Genomic DNA, 24451 nt, shown 5'->3' with positions numbered 1-24451 from the left:
AGACTGGACAAAGTCTTGAAACGAAAAAAAAAAACTGGACGAAAAAAAGTGTTTTTTATAAAAAAAATTTTATAAAAATGTTTTTTTATAAAAAAAAAATTATAAACATTTTTTTATATATAAAAAAATTGGTCCAGTTTTTTTTCGTTTCAAAATTATATAATTTTTTTTTTCCAAGACTGGACGAAGTCTTGAAACGAAAAAAAAAAAAAAACTGGACGAAAAAAAAGTTTTTTTTTATTAAAAAAAAATTATAAAAATGTTTTTTTTATAATTTTTTTTATAAAAAAAATATATATATTAAAAAACGTCCAGTTTTTTTTCGTTTCAAGACTTTGTCCAGTCTTGAAAAAATATATATATATTTTTTTATAATTTAAAATTATTAAATTATTTTTAATTTAATTTTTTTTATATAAAAAAAAAATTCAAGACTGGACAAAGTCTTGAAACGAAAAAAAACTGGACAAATTTTTTATATATAAAAAAAGTTTATTAAAAAATTATAAAAAAAAAATTAGAATTTTTTTAAAAATAAAAAACACTTTTTTTCGTCCAGTTTTTTTTTCGTTTCAAGACTTTGTCCAGTCTTGGAAAAAAAAAAATTCAATTTTTTTTTTTAAATAATTTTTTTTAAAGCCAAACAAAAGAGACCTTTCACATTTAATGAACCTTGATTGCATTGCTTAGATGGCTCCAGTCATTGGCCATTTTTTTTTTATAAAAAAAACTTTTTTTGGGGGGGCGTCTTATATTCGGGTCAATACGGTAATGAAACAACCTTCAAAAAACATAGTGGTTCCGCAAATGGCCACATAAAAAGTACTCGAACTAAGGCGCTGCATAAACATTCTGGCATATTCTCACCTCCCTCGTTGCCCTCAATGATGGAATACACGATGGTTTGATTGACAGCAGCCGCCAAGATGACTCCCACCGGAGTTCCGACTGGAGCCTCCTCGCTCACGGGCGGAAACCTGGGAACATATCAGTCAAGCAACAGCTATCGTCAGTAACATTAAATATGTATACTAAGACTCGGGGCCCTCGTTCTCCATCTTCTTCCTCTGGAGGTTTTCGGACGCGATCAACTGAGATTTGAAATCTGTCAAGTGTGTCCAATTTAGCCCTACTCTGTCCTTACTGTGTTAGCTAAAAACATCCTTTATACGGAATCTGTACCCTATAAACGACCCGCAGAAGTCAGCTATACTTTGAAGAAGCACGAGTGAAAACGATGTTGAGAGAAAGCGAGGCAATAATTATTTCCAGGTGTCAAGCAAATCTCGTAGCGAGGCGATGATTGACTGAAGCTCGGTGTGTGTGTGTGTTTTTATACGCAGCTGACTCCCATAAGTGGCTGGAGGACAAAACCCCTTTTAAGTTTGCTTTAGCAAATGGCTGCAACTAATCGCCGTTATATAACAGATGCATATGTCATGGATAAATGACTTGGATGGAATTACAGTAGTATGGAAATGTTAGAATAAAATGTAGATAGAATGAATATAATGTTAGTTATCACTCTTATATTCATTTGCTTAGACAATAGAAAGTGACCCTGATCAGACCCCACCCAGGTCCTGGAGGTGCCTGGATGCGGCAACAGCAACCCTGCAGATGTTCATGTTAATCCTGCAAGAATGTGTCAATATAAGAACTCGTAAAATAATAAAAGTAATGACTCTCACATATATACACACACAAATACAACTCGTGCAACTACCCCCCCCCCCACCCTTAGAGTTGCACGACCATGTAGTATGGACCCCCGAAAGAGAATAAATATGTGGTTTCACTCGCCTCGCTGCGAGTAACTTTGAATATTGTTTGTCTCTTCTGTACTTCTGTATTTAAGTGTTTTTAAAAGTGGCACAGGAGTTTGAACCTGACAGCCCACTTCCTGAATTTTTTTGCATGTTTTTTTGCACGACACAACTGAAAACATTAGGCAGTTTTTAAAGTTTTTTTTGTTATAAAAAAAAAGTAATCGAGCTCTATCAGTCTGGAAAATGTTCAAGACTAATCCAAGAGGTCACAAAAGACCCCACAACAAAGAACTGCAAGTCTCACTTGTTTCTCAGTTAAGGTCAGTGTTCATGATTCAGCCAAAGAGTAAAATATGGTGGTGGTAGTGTGATGGTCTGGACCATGTAGGTTTGGATTTTTTTTTTTTCATTTCAAAACTGCATTTTGTGTTTATTTGTGTTGTCATTGACTAAAATTTAAGATCAGTGTTTATGACTCCACCATTAGAAAGACACTGGACAAAAATGGTTCCATGACAAAAACCACTCCTGAACAAAAAGAACATTAAAACTCATTAATTTTTGCCAGAAAATATCGTTCTGACGAGGCAAATGTTGAATTTTTTGCAAGGCATGTGCACGACAGACATCATACAAAAAGTAAAATATGGTGGTGGTAGTGTGATGGTCTGGACCATTTTTTTCTCTTTTAATAATACAAAGTTTCATTTCAAAAACTGCATTTTGTGTTTATTTGTGTTGTCATTGATTAAAATTTAATCATTTAAAATTTAAAATTTAAATTTGTTTGATGATTTTGAACATTTAATGTGACAAAAAAGTTGGCTAGGTTGGTTTTTTTGCCAGAAAATATCGTTCTGACGAGACATATGTTGAAATTTTTGCAAGGCGTGTGCACAACAGACATCATATAAAAAGTAAAATATGGTGGTGGTAGTGTGATGGTCTGGACCATGTAGGTTTGGATTTTTTTCTCCCTTAATAATACAAAGTTTCACTTCAAAACTGCATTTTGTGTTTATTTGTGTTGTCATTGACTAAAATTTTAAAGTTGTTTGATGATTTTGAACATTTAATGTGACAAAAAAGTCACAAAAAGTCAGGAAAGGGGCAAAGATACCACTTTTTCATACCATTGTATAGATTTTTTTTTTTTAACAATTAGGGTCAAGGTGTTGGATAAGTTGGATTTTTTGCCAGAAAATATCGTTCTAACGAGACAAATGTTGAAATTTTTGCAAGGTATGTGCACGACAGACATCATATAAAGAGTAAAATATGGTGGTGGTAGTGTGATGGTCTGGACCATGAAGATTTGGATTTTTTTTCTGTTTTAATAATACAAATTTTCCTTTCAAAATTGCATTTTGTGTTTATTTGTGTTGTCATTGACTAAAATTTTGTTGTTGTTTGATGATCTTGAACATTTAATGTGACAAAAAAGTTACAAAAAGTCAGGAAAGGGGCAAAGATACCACTTTTTCATACCACTGTAAGGACTTTTTTTTTTAACAATTAGGGTCAAGGTGTTGGCTAAGTTGGATTTTTTGCCAGAAAATATCATGACGAGACAAATGTTGAAATTTTTGCAAGGCATGTGCACGACAGACATCATATAAAGAGTAAAATATGGTGGTGGTAGTGTGATGGTCTGGACCATGTAGATTTGGATTTTTTTTTCTCTTTTAATAATACAAATTTTCCTTTCAAAATTGCATTTTGTGTTTATTTGTGTTGTCATTGACTAAAATTTAAAATTTGTTTGATGATCTTGAACATTTAATGTGACAAAAAAGTTACAAAAAGTCAGGAAAGGGGCAAAGATACCACTTTTTCACACCACTGTATAGACTTTTTTTTTTAACAATTAGGGTCAAGGTGTTGGCTAAGTTGGATTTTTTGCCAGAAAATATCGTTCTGATGAGACAAATTTTGAAAATTTTTGCAAGGCGTGTGCACGACAGACATCATATAAAGAGTAAAATATGGTGGTGGTAGTGTGATGGTCTGGACCATGTAGGTTTGGATTTTTTTTCTGTTTTAATAATACAAAGTTTCATTTCAAAACTGCATTTTATGTTTATTTGTGTTGTCATTGACTAAAATGTTGTTGTTGTTTGATGATTTTGAACATTTAATGTGACAAAAATGTCACAAAAAGTCAGGAAAGGGGCAAAGATACCACTTTTTCATACCACTGTATAGATTTTTTTTTTTTCAATAATTATTTAGTATGTGCAAATGTCAGCGAGAAAGTGGAAAAGTAGGTTGGTCCAATTAGGGTCAAGGTGTTGGCTAATGACTTCAGTGTCAAATTTTATTCTAAAATATCACACTTTATAAGTAGAGTGGCAAGCCTAATTGGATTTGGTAAAATGTAAAAAAAAAAAAAAAAAAAAAAAAAGGTCATCTGTGTGAGGCTTAAGAAGGCTTAAGAATATTTCGACTCCGGAATCCAACAAGTTGAAACCCTGTTAAAGAGGTTTGATTCCACAACCCAAACTGTGGGTCTAGGTTAGTCCAACTATGTCGGAATGTCTAAACCCCTTGCACAAATTTGGCTCCTACCCCACCAGGGAAGTTGCACTCCATATCCCAAGAACCAGATTTTGGCCCGGCCGGACCCCACAGTTGAATATCAGACCATTTCCGTAGTGATAATAACAACGCCATCATTGACTTAATTATTGTCATCCATGTTCCTACATGATAATGTTATAATATTATGAGCTTTTAAAACCGAGTCACATCCTATAATTAAAAACCACATGGCAGGTGAGATATGAGTTGATTTTTGTGACACGTGTACCCGCCCCCCCCCCCCACGCATGTACACATAGAATAACGAGGGTGGTTGATAGATGACGGCAAAGATACCCCGACTCTCTGTGGATGTCTCTCTTATTGCTGCCACCATTCCTTTGTCTCACTCATTAATGTGCTTCGCCTTTAAGCCACTCTTCTCCCTTGTCTCCTTTTTTAATGATCCATCATCTTCCCTGTTATTCTTTATGCGGCTCTTTACGCTCAGGATTGAGGCCTATATAGCCTGAAGACTGCAAGGTAAAATCTAGCAGCAATTCTTACAGCTTCTTTATGACAGCCTGTATAACATACAAATTACATACATATAACACGGACTGCTGTAGAGACAGGAAATGTGATTTAATGTGAGGTTTCTTGTAATATGTCAACCTCAAATTTAGGGAAAATTGTTTAAAAATACCTGCTAATGCTTTTGTTATTGTGTAAAATAACTGTGGTTAAAGTGGTTGTCTGTGTAGCATTATAGAGTGTGCATACAGGGATCAGGGTTGCTAATAGCCATTTCCCACCACAATCAGTGTATCTACATAAGTTTTTTGGTAGTCCCACAAAAAAATGCATCATGACCACATTAAATGTTACCGATGCTGTAGAAAATGCTAAAATGCTAAAGCTATTTACCATTGAGAGACGAAAAGAAATGTGATTTAATATAATATGTCAACCTCAAATTGAAAGAAAATTGATTCAAAATACCTGCTAATGCTTTTGTTATTGTGTAAAATAACAGTTAAAGGTTATACTGTCTGTGTAGCATTATAGAGTGTGCATACAGGGATCAGGGTTGCTAATAGCCATTTCCCACTACAATCAGTGTCTACATACTTTTTTTGGTAGTCCCGCAAAAAAACGCGTAATGACCACATTAAATGTTACCGATGCTATAGAAAATGCTAAAATGCTAAAGCTATTTACCATTGAGACACGAAAAGAAATGTGATTTAATATAATATGTCAACCTCAAATTGAAAGAAAATTGATTCAAAATACCTGCTAATGCTTTTGTTATTGTGTAAAATAACAGTTAACTGTTATACTGTCTGTGTAGCATTATAGAGTGTGCATACAGGGAGCGGGGTTGCTAATAGCCCTTTCCCACCACAATCAGTGTGTCTACATAAGATTTTTGGTAGTCCCGCAAAAAACATGTAATGACCACATTAAATGTTACCGATGCTGTAGAAAATGCTAAAATGCTAAAGCTATTTACCATTGAGAGACGGCTTGAAGTAAGATCTTAATGGTAATGGTAATGGTTTTATTTCATTTGAACATGCATCAGATTACAATTGAATGCATCACATAATCAGTTCACAGTTCCACATGTCCGAAAGGAGTAGGAAGAAGCAAAGCTTATTAAATCCTACCCCTCCATCTGGTACTTTTACAATGAGTAACTGTTACATTTGTTCACTTCCTGCTTTCCCAATATAATTTAATTGTTTTTGATATTAAATTAAATTTAATTAAATTAAATCATTCACTGAGTTAAATTAAATTAAATTAAATTAAATTAAATTAAATTAAATTAAATTAAATTATTGTCACGTACCAAAGTATGAGGTGATATGAGCATCCAATGACATAATGGGTACCATAGTAAGTGTCAATATAGTACTCTATAGTACTCTACTTCCGGATCAGATCCAAAACATGGCTGGATGTTAAAAGCGAACATTTAAAAACTATAAATTACGGTTATTTTATTTTTATTATCAACTCACATAAAGTTGGATTCGCAGGTCGCGGAACAACATCGAAAGTCATCCTAAGCACTCAGGAGTCTGACCAATCACAGCAGAGTGGGCGTGTCTGTACACGGACCGTTGGACTAAATTAAACTAAATTAAATTAAACTAAAACCGTTTTTGCGGGAAAGCGCAACATCCAAAATAAATACAGCAGGAATAGGTGCAGATTCTGGAAGCTCTAGAATGCTTTGTGTTATGATGTATTTTATTTATACTTTAAAAATACATGCAAAAAAAAAACACAATATGGTTGGGCAGCCTTACTCCCTGAAAAACTGATCTTCTGGAGATGATTTTGTGGTGTTTTAGTTTTATTGTATTTTATTTTTCTCAAGTTGCTGCGTGTTTTTGGGAGTCGTCAATGACCTAATAGTGTGGTCTAATATACTCAAGGTATAAAATAATGAAGGTAGTCGAACAGGAAATGAAGACACAGCAGTTTGTTTACGAGCTTCCGACAATGAAGAACGAAGTACAAACTTTACTAATCAAATTCATCCGAGTGTTCTGAGCTATTACGAGTCCAAACAAAGCTGCCGCATCCCCCTGTCTGAGTGATAAAAATACCTTTATTTGTACTCTGTGGAACTTTCCCCTCTTGCCATCGTACCTCGCTCCACTCCGGCACATTTGCTCACAGACAACCTCTTCATTTTTGTCTGTCAATCACTCGTCTCTAGTTTTGCGCCAGCTCTCACAAAAGTCCTTTCATTCCTTTTCTGTCAAGCAGCCACAACCGGCATCTCAACATTTGTCTTCCTCCTCCTCCTCTTCCCCGCTGCCATGTTGCCCTTGACAGCGCTGCGGTAATTGCCAAAAAACGACAATCAAACAGCTTACGAGTTGCTCCGAAACCTGAGTGGTAGAGCGGAGGAAATAGAGAGCAGGCGTGAAAATAGAGAGGACGCCGCTAAATCGGTATAATCCAACAACCGGAGTTCGTTTCACAACACGGCGGCAAAAGAAGCAACGTTGGAAGAGTGATAAGGTGTTCATTGTAAAACACAGGTACACAACAAAAAACTTTAAAGCGGAAACTACTCCAGGAAGTTGCCTACAGCCACAACTGCTAATGTCAATGCTATGTCACACAGCACTAATCACAGATCCTGGTTATCATTTGTTTTTGTAGACCCTGGACCCAACTGACAATAGACAACATTTTCTACCGCTTATCCTCACGAGGGTCGCGGGGTACACCCTGGACTGGTGGCCAGCCAGCCAATCACAGGGCACATATAGACAAACAACCATTCACACTCACATTCATACCTATGGACAATTTGGAGTTGCTAATTAACCTTGCATGTTTTTGGAATGTGGGAGGAAACCGGAGTACCATGAGAAAACCTACAAAGTCCACACAAAGATGGCCGAGAGTGGAATCGAACTCGGGTCTTCTAGCTGTGTTGCCCGTGCGCTAAACGTTCATTCATTCATTTTCTACCACTTATCCTCACAAGGGTGGCGGACGGTGCTGGAGCCTATCCCAGCTGTCTTCAGGCAAGAGGCGGGGTACACCCTGGACTGGTGGCCAGCCAGCCAATCACAGGGCACTTATAGTCAAACAACCATTCACACTCACATTCATACCTATGGACATTTTGGAGTCGCTAATTAACCTAGCATGTTTTTGGAATGTGGGAGGAAACCGGAGTACCATGAGAAAACCTACAAAGTCCACACAAAGATGGCCGAGAGTGGAATCGAACTCGGGTCTTCTAGCTGTGTGGCCCGTGCGCTAAACATTCATTCATTCATTCATTCATTTCCTACCGCTTATCCTCACGAGGGTCGCCTTGGGGGGTGCTGGAGCCTATCCCAGCTGTCTACGGGCAAGATGTGGGGTACACCCTGGACTGGTTGCCAGCCGGCCAATCACAGGGCACATATAGACAAACAACCATTCACACTCACATTCATACCTATGGACAATTTGGAGTCGCTAATTAACCTAGCATGTTTTTGGAATGTGGGAGGAAACCGGAGTACCCGGAGAAAACCCACAAAGTCCACACAGAGATGGCTGAGAGTGGAATCGAACTAGGGTCTCATAGTAGTGTGGACCGTGTGCTAAACGTTCATTCATTCATTCATTCATTTTCTACCGCTTATCCTCACGAGGGTCGCGGGGGGTGCTGGAGCCTATCCCAGCTGTCTTAGAACGAGAGGCGGGGTACACCCTGGACTGGTGGCCAGCCAGCCAATCACAGGGCACATATAGACAAACAACCATTCACACTCACATTCATACCTATGGACAATTTGGAGTCGCTAATTAACCTAGCATGTTTTTGGAATGTGGGAGGAAACCGGAGTACCCCGGCATACACGGGGAGAACATGCAAAGATAGCCGAGAGTGGAATTGAACTCGGGGTCTCCTAGCTGTGATGCCTGCACACTAACCACTCACCACCGCCGTGCAGCCTCCAAGTTGATATCTTTGATTAAATTCTCTCCACCACCTCTTCATCAATCTTTTGCAGCGGCCATTATCCATTGTCGGCCATTTTTATTAGACACTTGACAGTTGAGCCTCATCTGCTAATTACGTATTGGGGTCAGATCACAATCAAGCACATTGCAAAGTTCCCTTGCGTCCAACATAAACTCAAGGAAAGAACAGTAGGTTAGGCCAACTGCGACTACTATTTAAAGGGCCCTGTTATGCAAAAAAATGGGTCCCTAGAGCTTGTTTATGAGTATCAGACACAGAAAACATGTCCTTCTCTTGTTTGCTCCAGTTTTATGAGAAGAGGTTGTGAAAGTCATATTTGAAGTTGCGGTTTTTCATTAAGTCATAGAGGGAAAAAAAAAACGGCTTCCTCATGGACATGAATGCACCTCGAACTCACCCCTTGAACCCACCCTGCATACGCCACGGCTTTATCAAAACACAAACACACACAGAAAACAGGCTTCGATATGGATCTTCACGTTAAGTTATGCAACTATATGTCAGTCAGATACAGATGTGGGGGCGACAAGTTTGATTGCGTTAGCAATAGCGAATAGGTTAACCGAACATGATGTTGCTGTAAAAATGTGACGACGATCATGTTGGTAATGTTGGCGTTCATTCAGTATCCCTATTTAACCCAACCATCCATTTTCTGTCCTGATTATCCTCATGAGGGTCGCGGGCGTGCTTGAGCCTATCCCAGCTGTCTTCAGACAAGAGGAGGGGTACACCCTGGACTGGTGGCCAGCCAATCACAGGGCACATATACACAAACAACCATTCACACCCATTTATCCTTTATTTGAACCTCCTTTTAAGTGACTTTTATGTGGACAGTATGCAAAGTAAGGCGGGCGTCTATGTACGTAAATTAAATTAAATTAAATTAAATTAAATTAAATTAAATTAAATTAAATTAAATTAAATTAAATTAAATTAAATTAAATTAAATTAAACATTATTTATAAATTAAACATTTTTTAAATAAAAGTCAATTAAAAATTTTTAATAATTTAATTATATTAGGAAAGCAGGAAGTGAACAAATGTAACAGTTTTTGATTGTAAAAGTACCATTTATATATATATATATATATATATATATATATATATATATATATATATATATATATATATATATATATATATATATATATATATATATATATATAGCGTCAAAGTCACTTCCTGTGCATTGTTGTGGGACTTATTTGTAATCTTGGATCTTTGAAAAAATACAGCAGGGAATCTAAAGAATATGACAAAAATGAGGCTGTGTTCAAAGACTAATAGAGAGTCAGAACATGTAGCATCAATGGCAGGAGGGGACAGCGGGGGTCCTGGACCTTGTTGATGAGGCCAGCAGGCAACCTGACAAATCTTGAAGATTTTTGGCTGTGATGGCCTCCAGCGAAACAGCAGAGTTTCAATAACTGTGTCCTTTTCGAGACTTTGGTCGTGTTACCTTTGTGGCCTTTGAGCAAAAAAAAAAAAAAAGACGTAATATATGGTTTGAAAATGGGATTTTTGTCCCCCATCGGATATGATTCTAAAATCGGGATTCAAACCCAACAATGGTACTTTTAAAAGAACGCAATCTTGCTCTCAGGTGCCATTTAGCGTCAATCTGCCTGCCCATCACACTGACTGCTTCTTGTCCGTCCATTAAGACTTTGCCTCGCTCTTGCGTGCTCTTCAGTCTTGGCAGATCGTCAGCTCATCTGCCACTTTAAATGTCCTATCGGCGCGTCTCTGTGTTTGTGCGTTCCCGTGGCGGTGGCATTCCAGCGGTTGGCTGTCAATCAGTGAGAAGTATCTCTCTCGGTGTCCCTATTTTTCTGTAATCCAGCTCCCCGCTATTGTAGCTTGATTGCACCGTCTTCGTTCCGCAAAGCGCTCTATCACATTCTCTCTTCATAGTCTTGTCATGTCTCCACTAATGCCCTTTTAAAGTACTAGAACTTTAAGATACACATACGAAACCTCGGTTTTCATCATTAATGTGTTCCAAAAGGTAAAAAAAAAACGACATTGTACTTCTTATTTCCGATATAAATACAATTAATCTGTTGCAGACACCCAAAATATTAATACAACACAGTTTTACATACAGAGAACAAGGATGTTCAAGTCAAAGAGGCCAGACTGAGATGTCCAGAGGAGAGATATTGGGAGTGACCAAGATGGATAGGATCAGGAATGACTACACAAAAGGGACATTACATGTTAGAGACCTTGGAGATAAAGTCAGAGAGACCAGACTGAGATGTCCAGAAGAGAGATTTTGGGAGTGACCATGATGGACAGGATCAGGAACGAGTACACAAAAGGGACATTACATGTTAGAGACCTTGGAGATAAAGTCAGAGAGACCAGACTGAGATGTCCAGAAGAGAGATATTGGGAGTGACCAGGATAGATAGGATCAAGAAGGAGTACATCAGAGGGACATTACATGTTCGAGTCCTTGGAGATAAAGTCAGAGAGGCCAGACTGAGATGTCCAGAGGAGACATATCGGGAGTGACCAGGATGGATAGGATCAGGAACGAGTACACCAGAGGGACATTCCATGTTAGAGGCCTTGGAGATAAAGTCAGAGAGGCCAGAATGAGATGTCCAGAGGAGAGATATCGGGAGTGACCAGGATGGATAGGATCAGAAACGAGTACATCAGAAGAACATTACAATTAGAGTCGTTGGAGATAAAGTCAGAGAGGCCAGACTGAGGTTTCCAGAGGAGAGATATTGAGAGTGACCAGGATGGATAGGATCAGAAACGAGTACATCAGAAGAACATTACAATTAGAGTCGTTGGAGATAAAGTCATAGAGGCCAGACTGAGATGTCCAGAGGAGAGATATTGGGAGTGACCAGGATGGATAGGATCAGGAATGACTACACAAAAGGGACATTACATGTTAGAGACCTTGGAGATAAAGTCAGAGAGGCCAGACTGAGATGTCCAGAGGAGAGATATTGGGAGTGACCAGGATGGATAGGATCAGGAATGACTACACAAAAGGGACATTACATGTTAGAGACCTTGGAGATAAAGTCATAGAGGCCAGACTGACATGTCCAGAGGACCGATATTGGGAGTGACCATGATGGATAGGATCAGGAACAACTACACAAAAGGGACATTACATGTTAGAGACCTTGGAGATAAAGTCAGAGAGGCCAGACTGAGATGTCCAGAGGAGCGATATTGGGAGTGACCATGATGGATAGGATCAGGAACGAGTACACCAAAGGGACATTACATGTTAGAGACCTTGGAGATAAAGTCAGAGAGGCCAGACTGAGATGTCCAGAGGAGAGATATTGGGAGTGACCAGGATGGATAGGATCAGAAACGAGTACATCAGAAGAACATTACAATTAGAGTCGTTGGAGATAAAGTCAGAGAGGCCAGACTGAGGTTTCCAGAGGAGAGATATTGGGAGTGACCAGGATGGATAGGATCAGGAAGGAGTACATCAGAGGGACATTACATGTTAGAGTCCTTGGAGATAAAGTCAGAGAGGCCAGACTGAGATGTCCAGAGGAGAGATATTGGGAGTGACCATGATGGATAGGATCAGGAATGAGTACATCATAGGGACATTACATGTTAGAGACCTTGGAGATAAAGTCAGAGAGGCCAGACTGAGATGCCCAGAGGAGAGATATTGGGAGTGACCAGGATGGATAGGATCAGAAACGAGTACACCAAATGGACATTACATGTTAGAGGTCTTGGAGATAAAGTCAGAGAGGCCAGACTGAGATGTCCAGAGGAGAGATATTGGGAGTGACCAGGATGGATAGGATCAGGAATGACTACACAAAAGGGACATTACATGTTAGAGACCTTGGAGATAAAGTCATAGAGGCCAGACTGACATGTCCAGAGGACCGATATTGGGAGTGACCATGATGGATAGGATCAGGAACAACTACACAAAAGGGACATTACATGTTAGAGACCTTGGAGATAAAGTCAGAGAGGCCAGACTGAGATGTCCAGAGGAGCGATATTGGGAGTGACCATGATGGATAGGATCAGGAACGACTACACAAAAGGGACATTACATGTTAGAGGCCTTGGAGATAAAGTCAGAGAGGCCAGACTGAGATGTCCAGAGGAGCGATATTGGGAGTGACCATGATGGATAGGATCAGGAACGAGTACACCAAAGGGACATTACATGTTAGAGACCTTGGAGATAAAGTCAGAGAGACCAGACTGAGATGTCCAGAGGAGAGATATTGGGAGTGACCAGGATAGATAGGATCAGAAATGAGTACATCAGAAGGACATTACAATTAGAGTCCTTGGAGATAAAGTCAGAGAGGCCAGACTGAGATGTCCAGAGGAGAGATATTGGGAGTGACCAGGATGGATAGGATCAGGAATGACTACACAAAAGGGACATTACATGTTAGAGACCTTGGAGATAAAGTCAGAGAGGCCAGACTGAGATGTCCAGAGGAGAGATTTTGGGAGTGACCATGATGGACAGGATCAGGAACAAGTACACCAGAGGGACATTACATGTTAGAGGCCGTGGAGATAAAGTCAGAGAGGCCGGACTAAAATATCCAAAAACTTACCACTTCCACATGGATAGGGAGGATAACTATTAACAGTTATTTAACCTTTAACATGAACATTAATCAAACGTAATAATTTTTTCTGGGTACATGATACCATACAGCATCCATATCAAACTTGTGTGGGCCGCACTAACATTAAACTTTCATATCAAGGCGGGGGGCCTCAAACTAGTGTTCTGCGGGCCACATTTGGCCCGCGGGGCCGCATGTTTGAGACCCTTGTTATAAAGGGAACAAAAGCCTTGACATGAGATCCCTAGGTTGTTAAAGAGTTTAGGATTTTTTTTTGGAATCAAACGTTACACTTTTGCTTAATTAGCTTACTCAGATAGAAGGGGAGGTTACCTTACTAGCCTGGTGTGTTTGTACGCGCGAGATTAAAGAGCGCGCCTGTGGAGTTGCAATGAATTAACGCCGGATCAATTCGCTCAAACTAATAAGACGCATCGCTCAATTTACAAACGACAGCTCAGGATTCCTTATTGCCCATCTGGCTGATAAAGAAAATCCCGGGAAAATTTCTTTCCAGGGAGATTCCTGAACACAATCTGTGTGCTCACCAATCAGATTAATTCTAAACTCTCTTGGCGTGAATAAGCGTGTTAATGATGCAAGGCAAAGCAACATATTGCCACGTGTGATCACACCAGCGCTCCGTGACTCACACTTCTTTGATGCTAAGAGGTGATGCGGTGTTGTAATTAGAGGCATTAGGACAGTAAAAAGCTGGGGGGGGGAGTGAGTGAGGGGGGGTGTATAGTGACAGCACAGGGAGGAAACCTGCATTTTCTAAAAATACACATACTGCTGACACACACTCACACACGCTCGCTGTTGTTTTCATTCATTCATTCATTTTCATCACGAAGGTCGTGGGGGTGCTAGAGCCTATCCCAGCTGTCTTTGGGCGAGAGGCAGGCCTACACCCTGGACTGGTCGCCAGCCAATCACAGGGCACATATACACAAACAACCATTCACACTCACATTCATACCTATGGACAATTTGGAGTCGCCAAGAGAGAGGCTGACAACATGTATGATGAAAAGAATTTTGAGGCCATTAAAGACGACATGAGTGGTTTTACTTGGTAGGTTACTGTTTAACTTGTCAGCGGGTACAAGATACCTCAATCGGACTGGGGAAAGGAATATTCCACCCCTGTGAATCCGATTATATATTCATACCTATGGACAATTTGGAGTCGCTAATTAACCTAGCATGTTTTTTTTTGGAATGTGGGAGGAAACCGGAGTACCCGGAGAAAACCCACGCATGCACGGGGGAGAACATAGAAACTCCACACAGAGATGGCTGATGGTGGAATTGAAGTCAGGTCTCCTAGCTGTGAGGCCTGTGTGCTAACCACTGGACCACCGTGCAGCCCCTTTGTCACGTTCAATTATTCATTCATTCATTTTCTACCGCTTATCCTCATGAGGGTCGCGGGGGGTGCTGGAGCCTATCCCAGCTGTCTTCGGGCGAGAGGCGGCCAATCACAGGGCACATATAGACAAACAACCATTCACACTCACATTCATACCTATGGACAATTTGGAGTCGCTAATTAACCTAGCATGTTTTTTTGGAATGTGGGAGGAAACCGGAGTACCCGGAGAAAACCCACGCATGATGGACGATGGCCGATGGGTGGAATTGAACCCTGGTCTCCTAGCTGTGAGGTCTGCGCGCTAACCACTCATCCGCCGTGCAGCTCGCTGTTGTTTTATTTTAAATAATATTTTATAAGAGGGTGATGTTTTTCCCTCCTGTCGGTTTAATCCCCGATGCTGATAATTGCCACCGGGGGCTGTTAACTATTCATGCACGTGGGATCTGGACTGCATACTGATGGATGACACGATGGTGAGCGTGACACACAATCAGATCCTTGCTCAGACTGCAGAGGTCATAGCAATAACATTCTGTATGTGTTGCAGGTCCATGGAATCATTGGAATTAGGAAGGATGTTCATATGATGGCGTTACTGATAAAGATCATACATGAATGAAATCGGCCGATTCCGATCACATTAAGATTAAGTTTTAATGCAAGACCAGTTTGATGGCACTCTAGCAGGACCCCAGGCCATCCAGTCTGACGAAATCAACCACTTTTGGAGATTTCCACCTTAGACCTCTGACTGCTACGCACACACAGGTACTTGGTTTTTTTAAAATTGTTTTTTTTTAATTATCTATCTACACCCTGGACTGGTCACTAGCCAGCCAATCACAGGGCACATATAGACAAACAACCCTTCACACTCAAAGAGGCCAGACTGATAATGACCAGAGGAAAGATATTGGGAGTGACCAGGATGGATAGGATCAGGAACGAGTACACCAGAGGGACATTACATGTTAAGAGGCCTTGGAGATAAAAAAAGACCAAACCGAGATATTGGGAGTGACCAGGATGGATAGGATCAGAAAAATGTATACACATTCATACCTATGGACAATTTGGAGTCGCTAATTAACCTAGCATGTTTTTGGAATGTGGGAGGAAACCGGAGTACCCGGAGAAAACCCACGCATGCACGGGGAGAACATGAAAACTCCACACAGAGATGGCCAAGGGTGGAATTGAACCCTGGTCTCCTAGCTGTGAGGCCTGCGCGCTAACCACTTAACCACCGTGCAGCCGTATTATATTCATCCATTTTCTACCGCTTATCCTCACAAGGGTCGCCTTGGGGGGTGCTGGAGTCTATCCCAGCTGTCTTCAGACGAGAGGTGGGGTACACCCTGGACTGGTGGCCAGCCAATCACAGGGCACATATAGACAAACAACCATTCACACTCATATTCATACATATGGACAATTTGGAGTCACTAATTAACCTAGCATGTTTTTGGAATGTGGGAGGAAACCGGAGTACCTGGAGAAAACTGGGGAGAACATGCAAACTCCACAGAGATGCGGAATCAAACTTGGGTCTCCGAAATGCATGGCTGCACGCTAGCCACTCCTCCCCAGATCAAACTATTCATTTATTCATTTTCTACCGGTTATCCTCACGAGGGTCGTGGGGGGTGCTGGAGCCTATCCCAGCTGTCTTCGGGCGAGAGGCGGGGTACACCCTGGACTGGTCGCCAGCCAGCCAATCACAGGGCACATATAGACAAACAACCATTCACACTCACATTCATATCTATGGTATCGGCAATTAACTATGGAGTTAATTGGAGTTAATTAACCGATGGAGTCACCAATTAACCTAGCATGTTTTTGGAATGTGGGAGGAAACCGGAGTACCCGGAGAAAACCCACGCATGCACAGGGAGAACATGCAAACTCCACACAGAGATGGCCGAGTGTGGAATTGAACCCGTGTTTTCGAGCTGTGAGGCCTGCGTACTAACCACTTGTCCACCGTGCAGCCATATTATATGGTGTAAAAATTATGACTGGCAATAATTACAACATTGGAAGTATACCTATAGAAAAGTTGTGTACACTTGGGAAGAAGTGGTTTGCCGCCTGTTGGTTTTGGTGTATAGATCATACATAGATCATACATAGGTCATGAATCCATCCATCTTTTTTTCCATGCATGCATCCCTGAGCAAATCAATAACACACGTTAACACATCCATCAATCTACCATTCTTCGCATAAGAAGAATGAATAGGTGAAAGTCTCTCCTTTTCACACAATAGGAATCAATATTAGCCCATCGCCCATGGCTGCCTGATTGAAAACATCCAAATTCATCAGGCTGCATAAGTAAACCCTTTACTGGTAAGCCTCCTACGGTGCAATAAAACCGAGATCATTCATTCAAACATGGCATTAGTGCAGATAAACAGCGATCTGTAATGATTGAAAAATAGGTTGAAATAACGATGCAATGCTTCCAGATATGTTACATATTCATGACAGCTGTATGATATGACTGGATGATATCACTCCACCTCGTCTCTTTCTCTCTCTTTCTCTCTCTCAAATCGCCTCTAAGCATTTTTTTCCCCCCCTAAAAATAGAGAAGTGAGAGACGCACTTTGACAGGTCAAATGTCTTTAACATCATCCACACTGACAAAGACATGTCAATTATTTGAACAACATCTATGGAGCTGTCACTGGAAGGCGTAGGTACATGATAAACTCATAAACATCTCCATCTGAGTCCGTCTAAAACAGGGGTCTCAAACACGCGGCCCGCGGTATGTTAGTGCAGCCCGCGCAAGTTTGATATGGATGCTGTATGGTATCATGTACCCAGAAAATATTATTACGTTTGATTCATGTTCATGTTAAAGGTTAAATAACTGTTAATAGTTATCCTCCCTATCCGTGTGGAAGTGGTAATTTTTTTGGCTATTTAAGTTGTAAGGAAATAACTTGAAGGCTACCGTTTAGGTCGCTAGCGGTCTAGTTTGCGAGTTAGCATGTGTCTCAAGACCCTGCAGTTGCGCAATATGTTGTAAATATAAAGAGTATAAATGTGACTATAGTCGTGTTTTGTCATGTCTACAGGGCTCTAATAATGCTTTGTTCATTTTAATCTGAAAAAAATCATTTGTCTACCCACCAACTATATGTGGTTTCTTAAGTTTTTATTATTTGCCGTTTTATTATTATTATTATATTTATTTGTTATTACTGATTGATTGATTTTCTTTATTCTTGATTTGTTTATTTATTTTTCATCTTATTGTGTGTGGAAAAATAAAAAGTAAGATATTTGAGAACCAAAGCAAAGTTTTTAAAAAATTTTTGTTTTTAATAAATGCGTTTTTTTTTTTTTTTGGAAAACCTGATGCGGCCCAGTCTCACCCAGACCCTAGCTCCAAGTGGCCCCCAAGTAAATTGAGTTTGAGACCCCTTATTTAAAAGGATATTGCAGACCTGCCAACCTTGAAGTCATTTCATTAGTTATTTAAGGGTCAAATACATGCCGAATACGACAAATACGTTCATGTGGGCTGGACAGATACTGTGACAGGATATACATATGACAAGGCATGTCAATCAATGTAGCAGATATGGGCATAAATAGTGAAGGGAGGGGATCAATGTGGGTGAACCGTAGGAAATAAGAGGCAGTCATTGGATGATGAAGCGTCAAGATTGTTGTTTGCTTTCTGGCACTCCAGTTGAGTTGTGTCTTAGATTTTTCACTCACTATCTAACTACTGGAGGTATCATAGTAAGTAAGGATGAGCCGATACATCTGGAATAGGTGCAGATTCTGGAAGCTCTAGGAAGTTTTCTGTGTGGGTTATTGTGTGTAGCTGCTCTATAGGAGTCCACAGCTCGATTCATTCATTCATTCATTCATTCATTTTCTACCGCTTTTCCTCACTAGGGTCGCGGGGGTTGCTGGAGCCTATCCCAGCTGTCTTCGGGCAAAAGGCGGGGTACACTCTGAACTGGTCGCTAGCCAGCCAATCACAGGGCACATATAGACAAACAACCATTCACACTCACATTCATACCTATGGACAATTTGGAGTCGCTAATTAGCCTAGCATGTTTTTGGAATGTGGGAGGAAACTGGAGTACCCGGAGAAAACTGGGGAGAACATGCAACTCCACGGAGATGCAGAATCAAACTCGGGTCTCCTAGCTGCATGGCTGCACGCTATCCACTTGTCCACCATGCGGCCCCAGATCAATATAACCCTGGATCAATAACCCTGAAGTGAGTCCTGAAAAAATTTTGGGATGGCTCTGAACGCTCTTTTTTCCCAAGTGAGGCGGACTTCCTTATCACAGACCAATCACAGCAAAGTGGGTATGTCCAGAGGAGGGGTGTGGGTGTCAGAAATTAAAACAAACCGTTTTGGAAATCCACGGAAATACAGCTGGAATAGTGTTATTGTGTGTAGCTGCTCTACAGGAGTCTGATACAAGTCAATACAAAGGACCAAAAAATAGGTCCCCTTTAAACTTCCTCTTTTCTGTGCTACCACAGCAAACTGAAAAAAAACAAAAATGTCTTTTTTTACTGCCATCACTCCTGCTCTTCGATACTTTAGTTAGCACGTTAGCAAACACTGTTGTTGTCATCACAAGTGCTACTCGATAAGGATGCTGCTGCATGCCTACCTGTATTCTTCCTGAGTAAAAACAGGAATAACGGAGGGCTGAAGCACGGTGATCTCCACCAGCGTGGTGTTCTCCTTCACAGGCTCGCCGTCGTCGTAGGCGACCACCACCAGCTGCAAAACGACGGATTATTGCAGTCCATGAAAGTATTTCTTGCAATTGATACACTGGCTTCAGAATGACTGCATTTCCCCAATGGGGTGCTTATTATTTCCTGCTTAACTTTGCTTCCCTTAATTAACTAGGGGGTAATTAATTACTGGGGACCAAACCCAAAGGGAATCGGGAATGAGAACCAAACCAAAATATCTCATCAAAAAATTGTGTTTGCTTCCGTTTGGAAAATGATCAATAGCTTCTAGTACTGTAATACTAACGAGATACGCTATATTTATTTTTTTATACTTTGAACCAAACTTGCAAACACACCATTGCTATAATGTGACTACTTGTAAGAAAACCTCCGGTGGTGTTACAGCCATTATAACCAGCTGCTTGGTTTTGTACGAGCAGCTATGAGCCACTGAGATAAAATTAGACGCCTTCAGAGAATTTTGAATCCTTATTGTGTTAATTAAAACCCAGTGTAGAGATGTAATTAGCATAGCCCCTAAGCCCCACTGTGGGCAAACACTCGGGAAAAAAAGGAATATGATAAGATAACTGCAATAGTGAAGTGGGTTTGGGATAGACGCCGAACAAAGATAAATGTGAAAAATAGCATTGCACATAAAAAACACGGAATATTTACCCTGAACTTGAGGTTGGGCTCCTCGTTGAGATTCACTCTGGTCACAACGTTTCCAGTCAGTTCGTGTACTTCAAATATACTGGCGGAGTACGAATACGCCTCCTGGTCCACTTTGTAGCGCACGAGACCAGCCGGGGTTCCCTGTGGAGACAGCACAGCAAAGAAAGCAGGGTAGTCTCGGTGCCAGATGTCTGCGGAGGAACCTAAAATTCAAAACACAATGGAGTAATGACATACAGGAGATCCCTGCTTTTCGTTTGCAGGAATGGCAAAAATCTGCAATAATTTATATTTTTGACACACAGCTCATTTCCTCCTTTCTAAACCCTCCTGTTATAATTAGTAATTGTTATAATTATTACTGTAATTCATGGTGTATCATATGCTACTTTTGTCTCATGCATTGAAACGGCTAATTTATGGTCATGCGCTAATTGCATATGTATCAATGGATATTCATGGAAAACACAAAGAAATGCATTTATCCCCACAAGGTGTCTTTGGGTGAGAGGCGGGGTACACCCTGGACTGGTGGCCAGCCAGCCAATCACAGGGTACATATAGACAAACAAGATTGTTGTTTGCTTTCTGGCACTCCAGTTGAGTTGTGTCTTAGATTTTCCACTCACTATCTAACTACTGGAGGTATCATACTAAGTAAGGGTGAGCCGATACAGCTGGAATAGGTGCAGATTCTGGAAGCTCTAGAAAGTTTTCTGTGTGGGTTATTGTGTGTAGCTGCTCCATAGGAGTCCACAGCTCGATTCATTCATTCATTCATTTTCTACCAGTTATCCTCACGAGGGTCGCGGGGGTGCTGGAGCCTATCCCAGCTGTCTTCGGGCAAGAGGCGGGGTACACCCTGGACTGGTCGCCAGACAGCCAATCACAGGGCACATATAGACAAACAACCATTCACACTCACATTCATACCTATGGACAATTTGGAGTCGCTAATTAACCTAGCATGTTTTTTTTGGAATGTGGGAGGAAACCGGAGTACCCAGAGAAAACTGGGGAGAACATGCAAACTCCACAGAGATATGGAATCAAACGCGAGTCTCTTAACTGAATGGCTACCCACTCATCCACCATGCGGCCCCAGATAAAACTATTCATTTATTAATTTTCTACCGCTTATTCTCACAAGGGAGGTGGGGGTGCTGGAGCCTATCCCAGCTGTCTTCGGGCAAGAGGCAGGGTACATCCTGGACTGGTGGCCAGCCAGCCAATCACAGGGCACATATAGGCAAACAACCATTCACACTCACATTCATACCTATGGACAATTTGGAGTCGCTAATTAACCTAGCATGTTTTTGGAATGTGGGAGGAAACCGGAGTACCCGGAGAAAACTGGGAAAAACATGCAACTCCACAGAGATATGGAATCAAACGCGGGTCTCTTAACTGCATGGCTACCCACTCATCCACCGTGCGGCCCCAGATCAAACTATTCATTTATTAATTTTCTACCGCTTATTCTCACAAGGGGGTCATGGTCATGGGGGGTGCTGGAGCCTATCCCAGCTGTCTTTGGGACGAGAGGCGGGGTACACCCTGGACTGGTGGCCAGCCAATCACAGGGCACATATAGACAAACAACCATTCAAACTCACATTCAAACCTATGGTATCGACAATTAACTATAGAGTTAATTGAAGTTAATTAACCGATGGAGTCACCAATTAACCTAGCGAGTTTTGGGAATGTGGGAGGTAACCGGAGTACCCGGAGAAAACCCACGCATGCACAGGGAGAACATGCAAACTCCACACAGAGATGGCCGAGGGTGGAATTAAACCCGGGTTTTCTAGCTGTGAGGCCTGCGCGCGAACCACTTTTTACGCCGTGCTAAACTTGAACATTCATTCAATAATTGACTGGTGGCGAGTCAATCACAGGGCACATATAGACACACAACCATTCACACTCACATTCAAACCTATGGTATCGGCAATTAACTATAGAGTTAATTGAAGTTAATTAACCGATGGAGTCACCAATTAACCTAGCGAGTTTTGGGAATGTGGGAGGAAACCGGAGTACCCGGAGAAAACCCACGCATGCAACATGCAAACTCCACACAGAGATGGCCGAGGGTGGAATCGAACTCGGGTCTCCTCGCTGTCTCCTAGCTCTAACCACTCATCCACTGTGCAGCCCATTGAATAACATTTCAAGTTATTTTGAACCCAAACAGATAAAGGAAAAAGTTCTCACAAGAGTCAAGAAAAAAGTTTTTCAATAAAGCATCTTTTTATGCAAAAGTTGTAGAGTTGATAGGTTACATAAATAAAGTGCAAACTTTAGCATTCCCTGTACTCCTTTTGTTATTTATCATATGTTCAATCTTTACACGAAAGTCGTTGGCTCTTAAGCCGATTTAAGGTGGCAATCCTCTCTTAAAGCGACGCGCCTCCTGTCAGCCTCCATCGGCTACATTGATTCACGCTGCAGCTTTAGCATCAATCTGTTCCCTCGGAGGTCAGAAAGGAACAATATTCTGTCAGCAAGATGCAATAAAGCTGTGCCCCCCCCGTGCGCCGACAAGGAAGTGAATAGCACGATGACAGCCCCCCCCCGGATACATATACTCGTATATGTAGGTGTTTATGTCATTTATACCCTGCAGCCTTCAAATTTACTTCTCAACTTCTGCTGACTCAGCGTACTTTCATCAGGGCTTATGACAGACACCTCGAGTGCTTGCTCACTTTGTCGCGTGGCTGTAAAATCACCGACATTTCACAAAGATGGATGTTAAAAAGCCGACGGCTTTAGGGCGACGTCGCTGTTTGATCCCGATGCTTTAATACGCAATTTAGCGTCTTCGTGTTCAAAGGCACGTGATGAAACCGTGGCACCGTGCAGCCGGCTTTAAGCAGGGCTGTCAAATGATTCAACATTCATTTGAATTTGGAATTTAATCCAATTAATCGCAGTGGTCACGGGTTGATTAATCATGATTAATCACCATTTGCGATGTGTGAAATATGACGATTTTTGCTGTATTTTATGAGCAAGAAGATCCAGTAAATGACAGGATGTAATTATATATATTTGTACGTTGGACGTGTGGTTAGCGCACAGACCTCACAGCTAGGAGACCCGAGTTCAATCCCACCCTCGGCCATCTCTGTGTGGAGTTTGCATGTTCTCCCCGTGCATGCGTGGGTTTTCTCCGGGTACTCCGGTTTCCTCCCACATTCCAAAAACATGCTAGGTTAATTAGCGACTCCAAATTGTCCATAGGTATGAATGTGAGTGTGAATGGTTGTTTGTCTAATTGTGCCCTGTGATTGGCTGGCTGGCCACCAGTCCAGGGTGTACCCCGCCTCTCGTCCGAAAAACAGCTGGGATAGGCTCCAGCCCCCCCTGCAACCCTCGTCATGAAGAAGAGATTACATTTTGGGTGTGATCCGAATCGCCGTCTGAATCCAGGAAGTTGAAAATTTTCATTGTGAGATAGGACCATTTTTGGCATTTGTGCAACAATATTCATTCATTCATTCATTCATTTTCTACCGCTTATCCTCAGTAGGGTCGTGGGGGTGCTGGAGCCTATCCCAGCTGTCTTGGGGCGAGAGATACACCCTGGACTGGTCTTGGTACATCCTGGAAATCACCTTCTTTAATCACCTTCCTTAGTCGTTTTATGAGCTTTTAAATTTGCCCGCCTAACTAAAATTGTAAGATGTTATAATGTATAACGATATAATATTTATTGTTTTATTAAAGGGTTCAGTTTTCACTCTAAAAACTGGTCATTTTGTCTGCAAACAGAATGTTCTCACCTTTTGCAGTGTTAGCATCGGTGCTAACATTATACAGATTATGGTTTACGTGCTAAAATAACATTCATTCATTCAATTTCTACCGCTTATCCTCACGAGGGTCGCGGGGGTGCTGGAGCCTATCCCAGCTGTCTTCGGGCGAGAGGCGGGGTACACCCTGGACTGGTGGCCAGCCAATCACAACGCACATATAGACAAACAACCATTCACACTCACATCAATTAACTATAGAGTTAATTGGAGTTGATTAACCTATGGAGTCACCATTTAATCTAGCATGTTTTTGGAATGTGGGAGGAAACCGGAGTACCCGGAGAAAACCCACGCATGCACGGGGAGAACATGCAAAATCCACACAGAGATGGCCGTGGGTGGAATTGAACCCTGGTTTCCTAGCTGTGAAGTCTGTGTGCTAACCATTCGACCACCGTGCAA

At 41.2% G+C, this 24451-nt stretch overlaps 1 protein-coding gene across 1 annotated transcript in view; it reads right to left on the bottom strand.

The window, feature by feature from the left end:
• The window catches only part of LOC131109833 (protocadherin-15-like), a 192350-nt gene that overhangs the window by 47056 nt on the left and 120843 nt on the right, over positions 1–24451 (bottom strand). Inside the window, exons 28-30 of the mRNA XM_058062221.1 lie at positions 20220–20360; positions 19469–19581; positions 868–977 (exon numbers count right to left, since the gene is read on the bottom strand). Of these exons, the coding sequence (XP_057918204.1) occupies positions 868–977; positions 19469–19581; positions 20220–20360 (364 nt within the window). The remainder of the gene's footprint in view (positions 1–867; positions 978–19468; positions 19582–20219; positions 20361–24451) is intronic.

This window comes from Doryrhamphus excisus, chromosome 22 (assembly GCF_030265055.1).
Source record: "Doryrhamphus excisus isolate RoL2022-K1 chromosome 22, RoL_Dexc_1.0, whole genome shotgun sequence".
NCBI classification, from domain to species: Eukaryota; Metazoa; Chordata; class Actinopteri; order Syngnathiformes; family Syngnathidae; genus Doryrhamphus; species Doryrhamphus excisus.
Note: the sequence above shows the minus strand (reverse complement) of the source record. Positions and strands in the feature narration are given on the sequence as shown.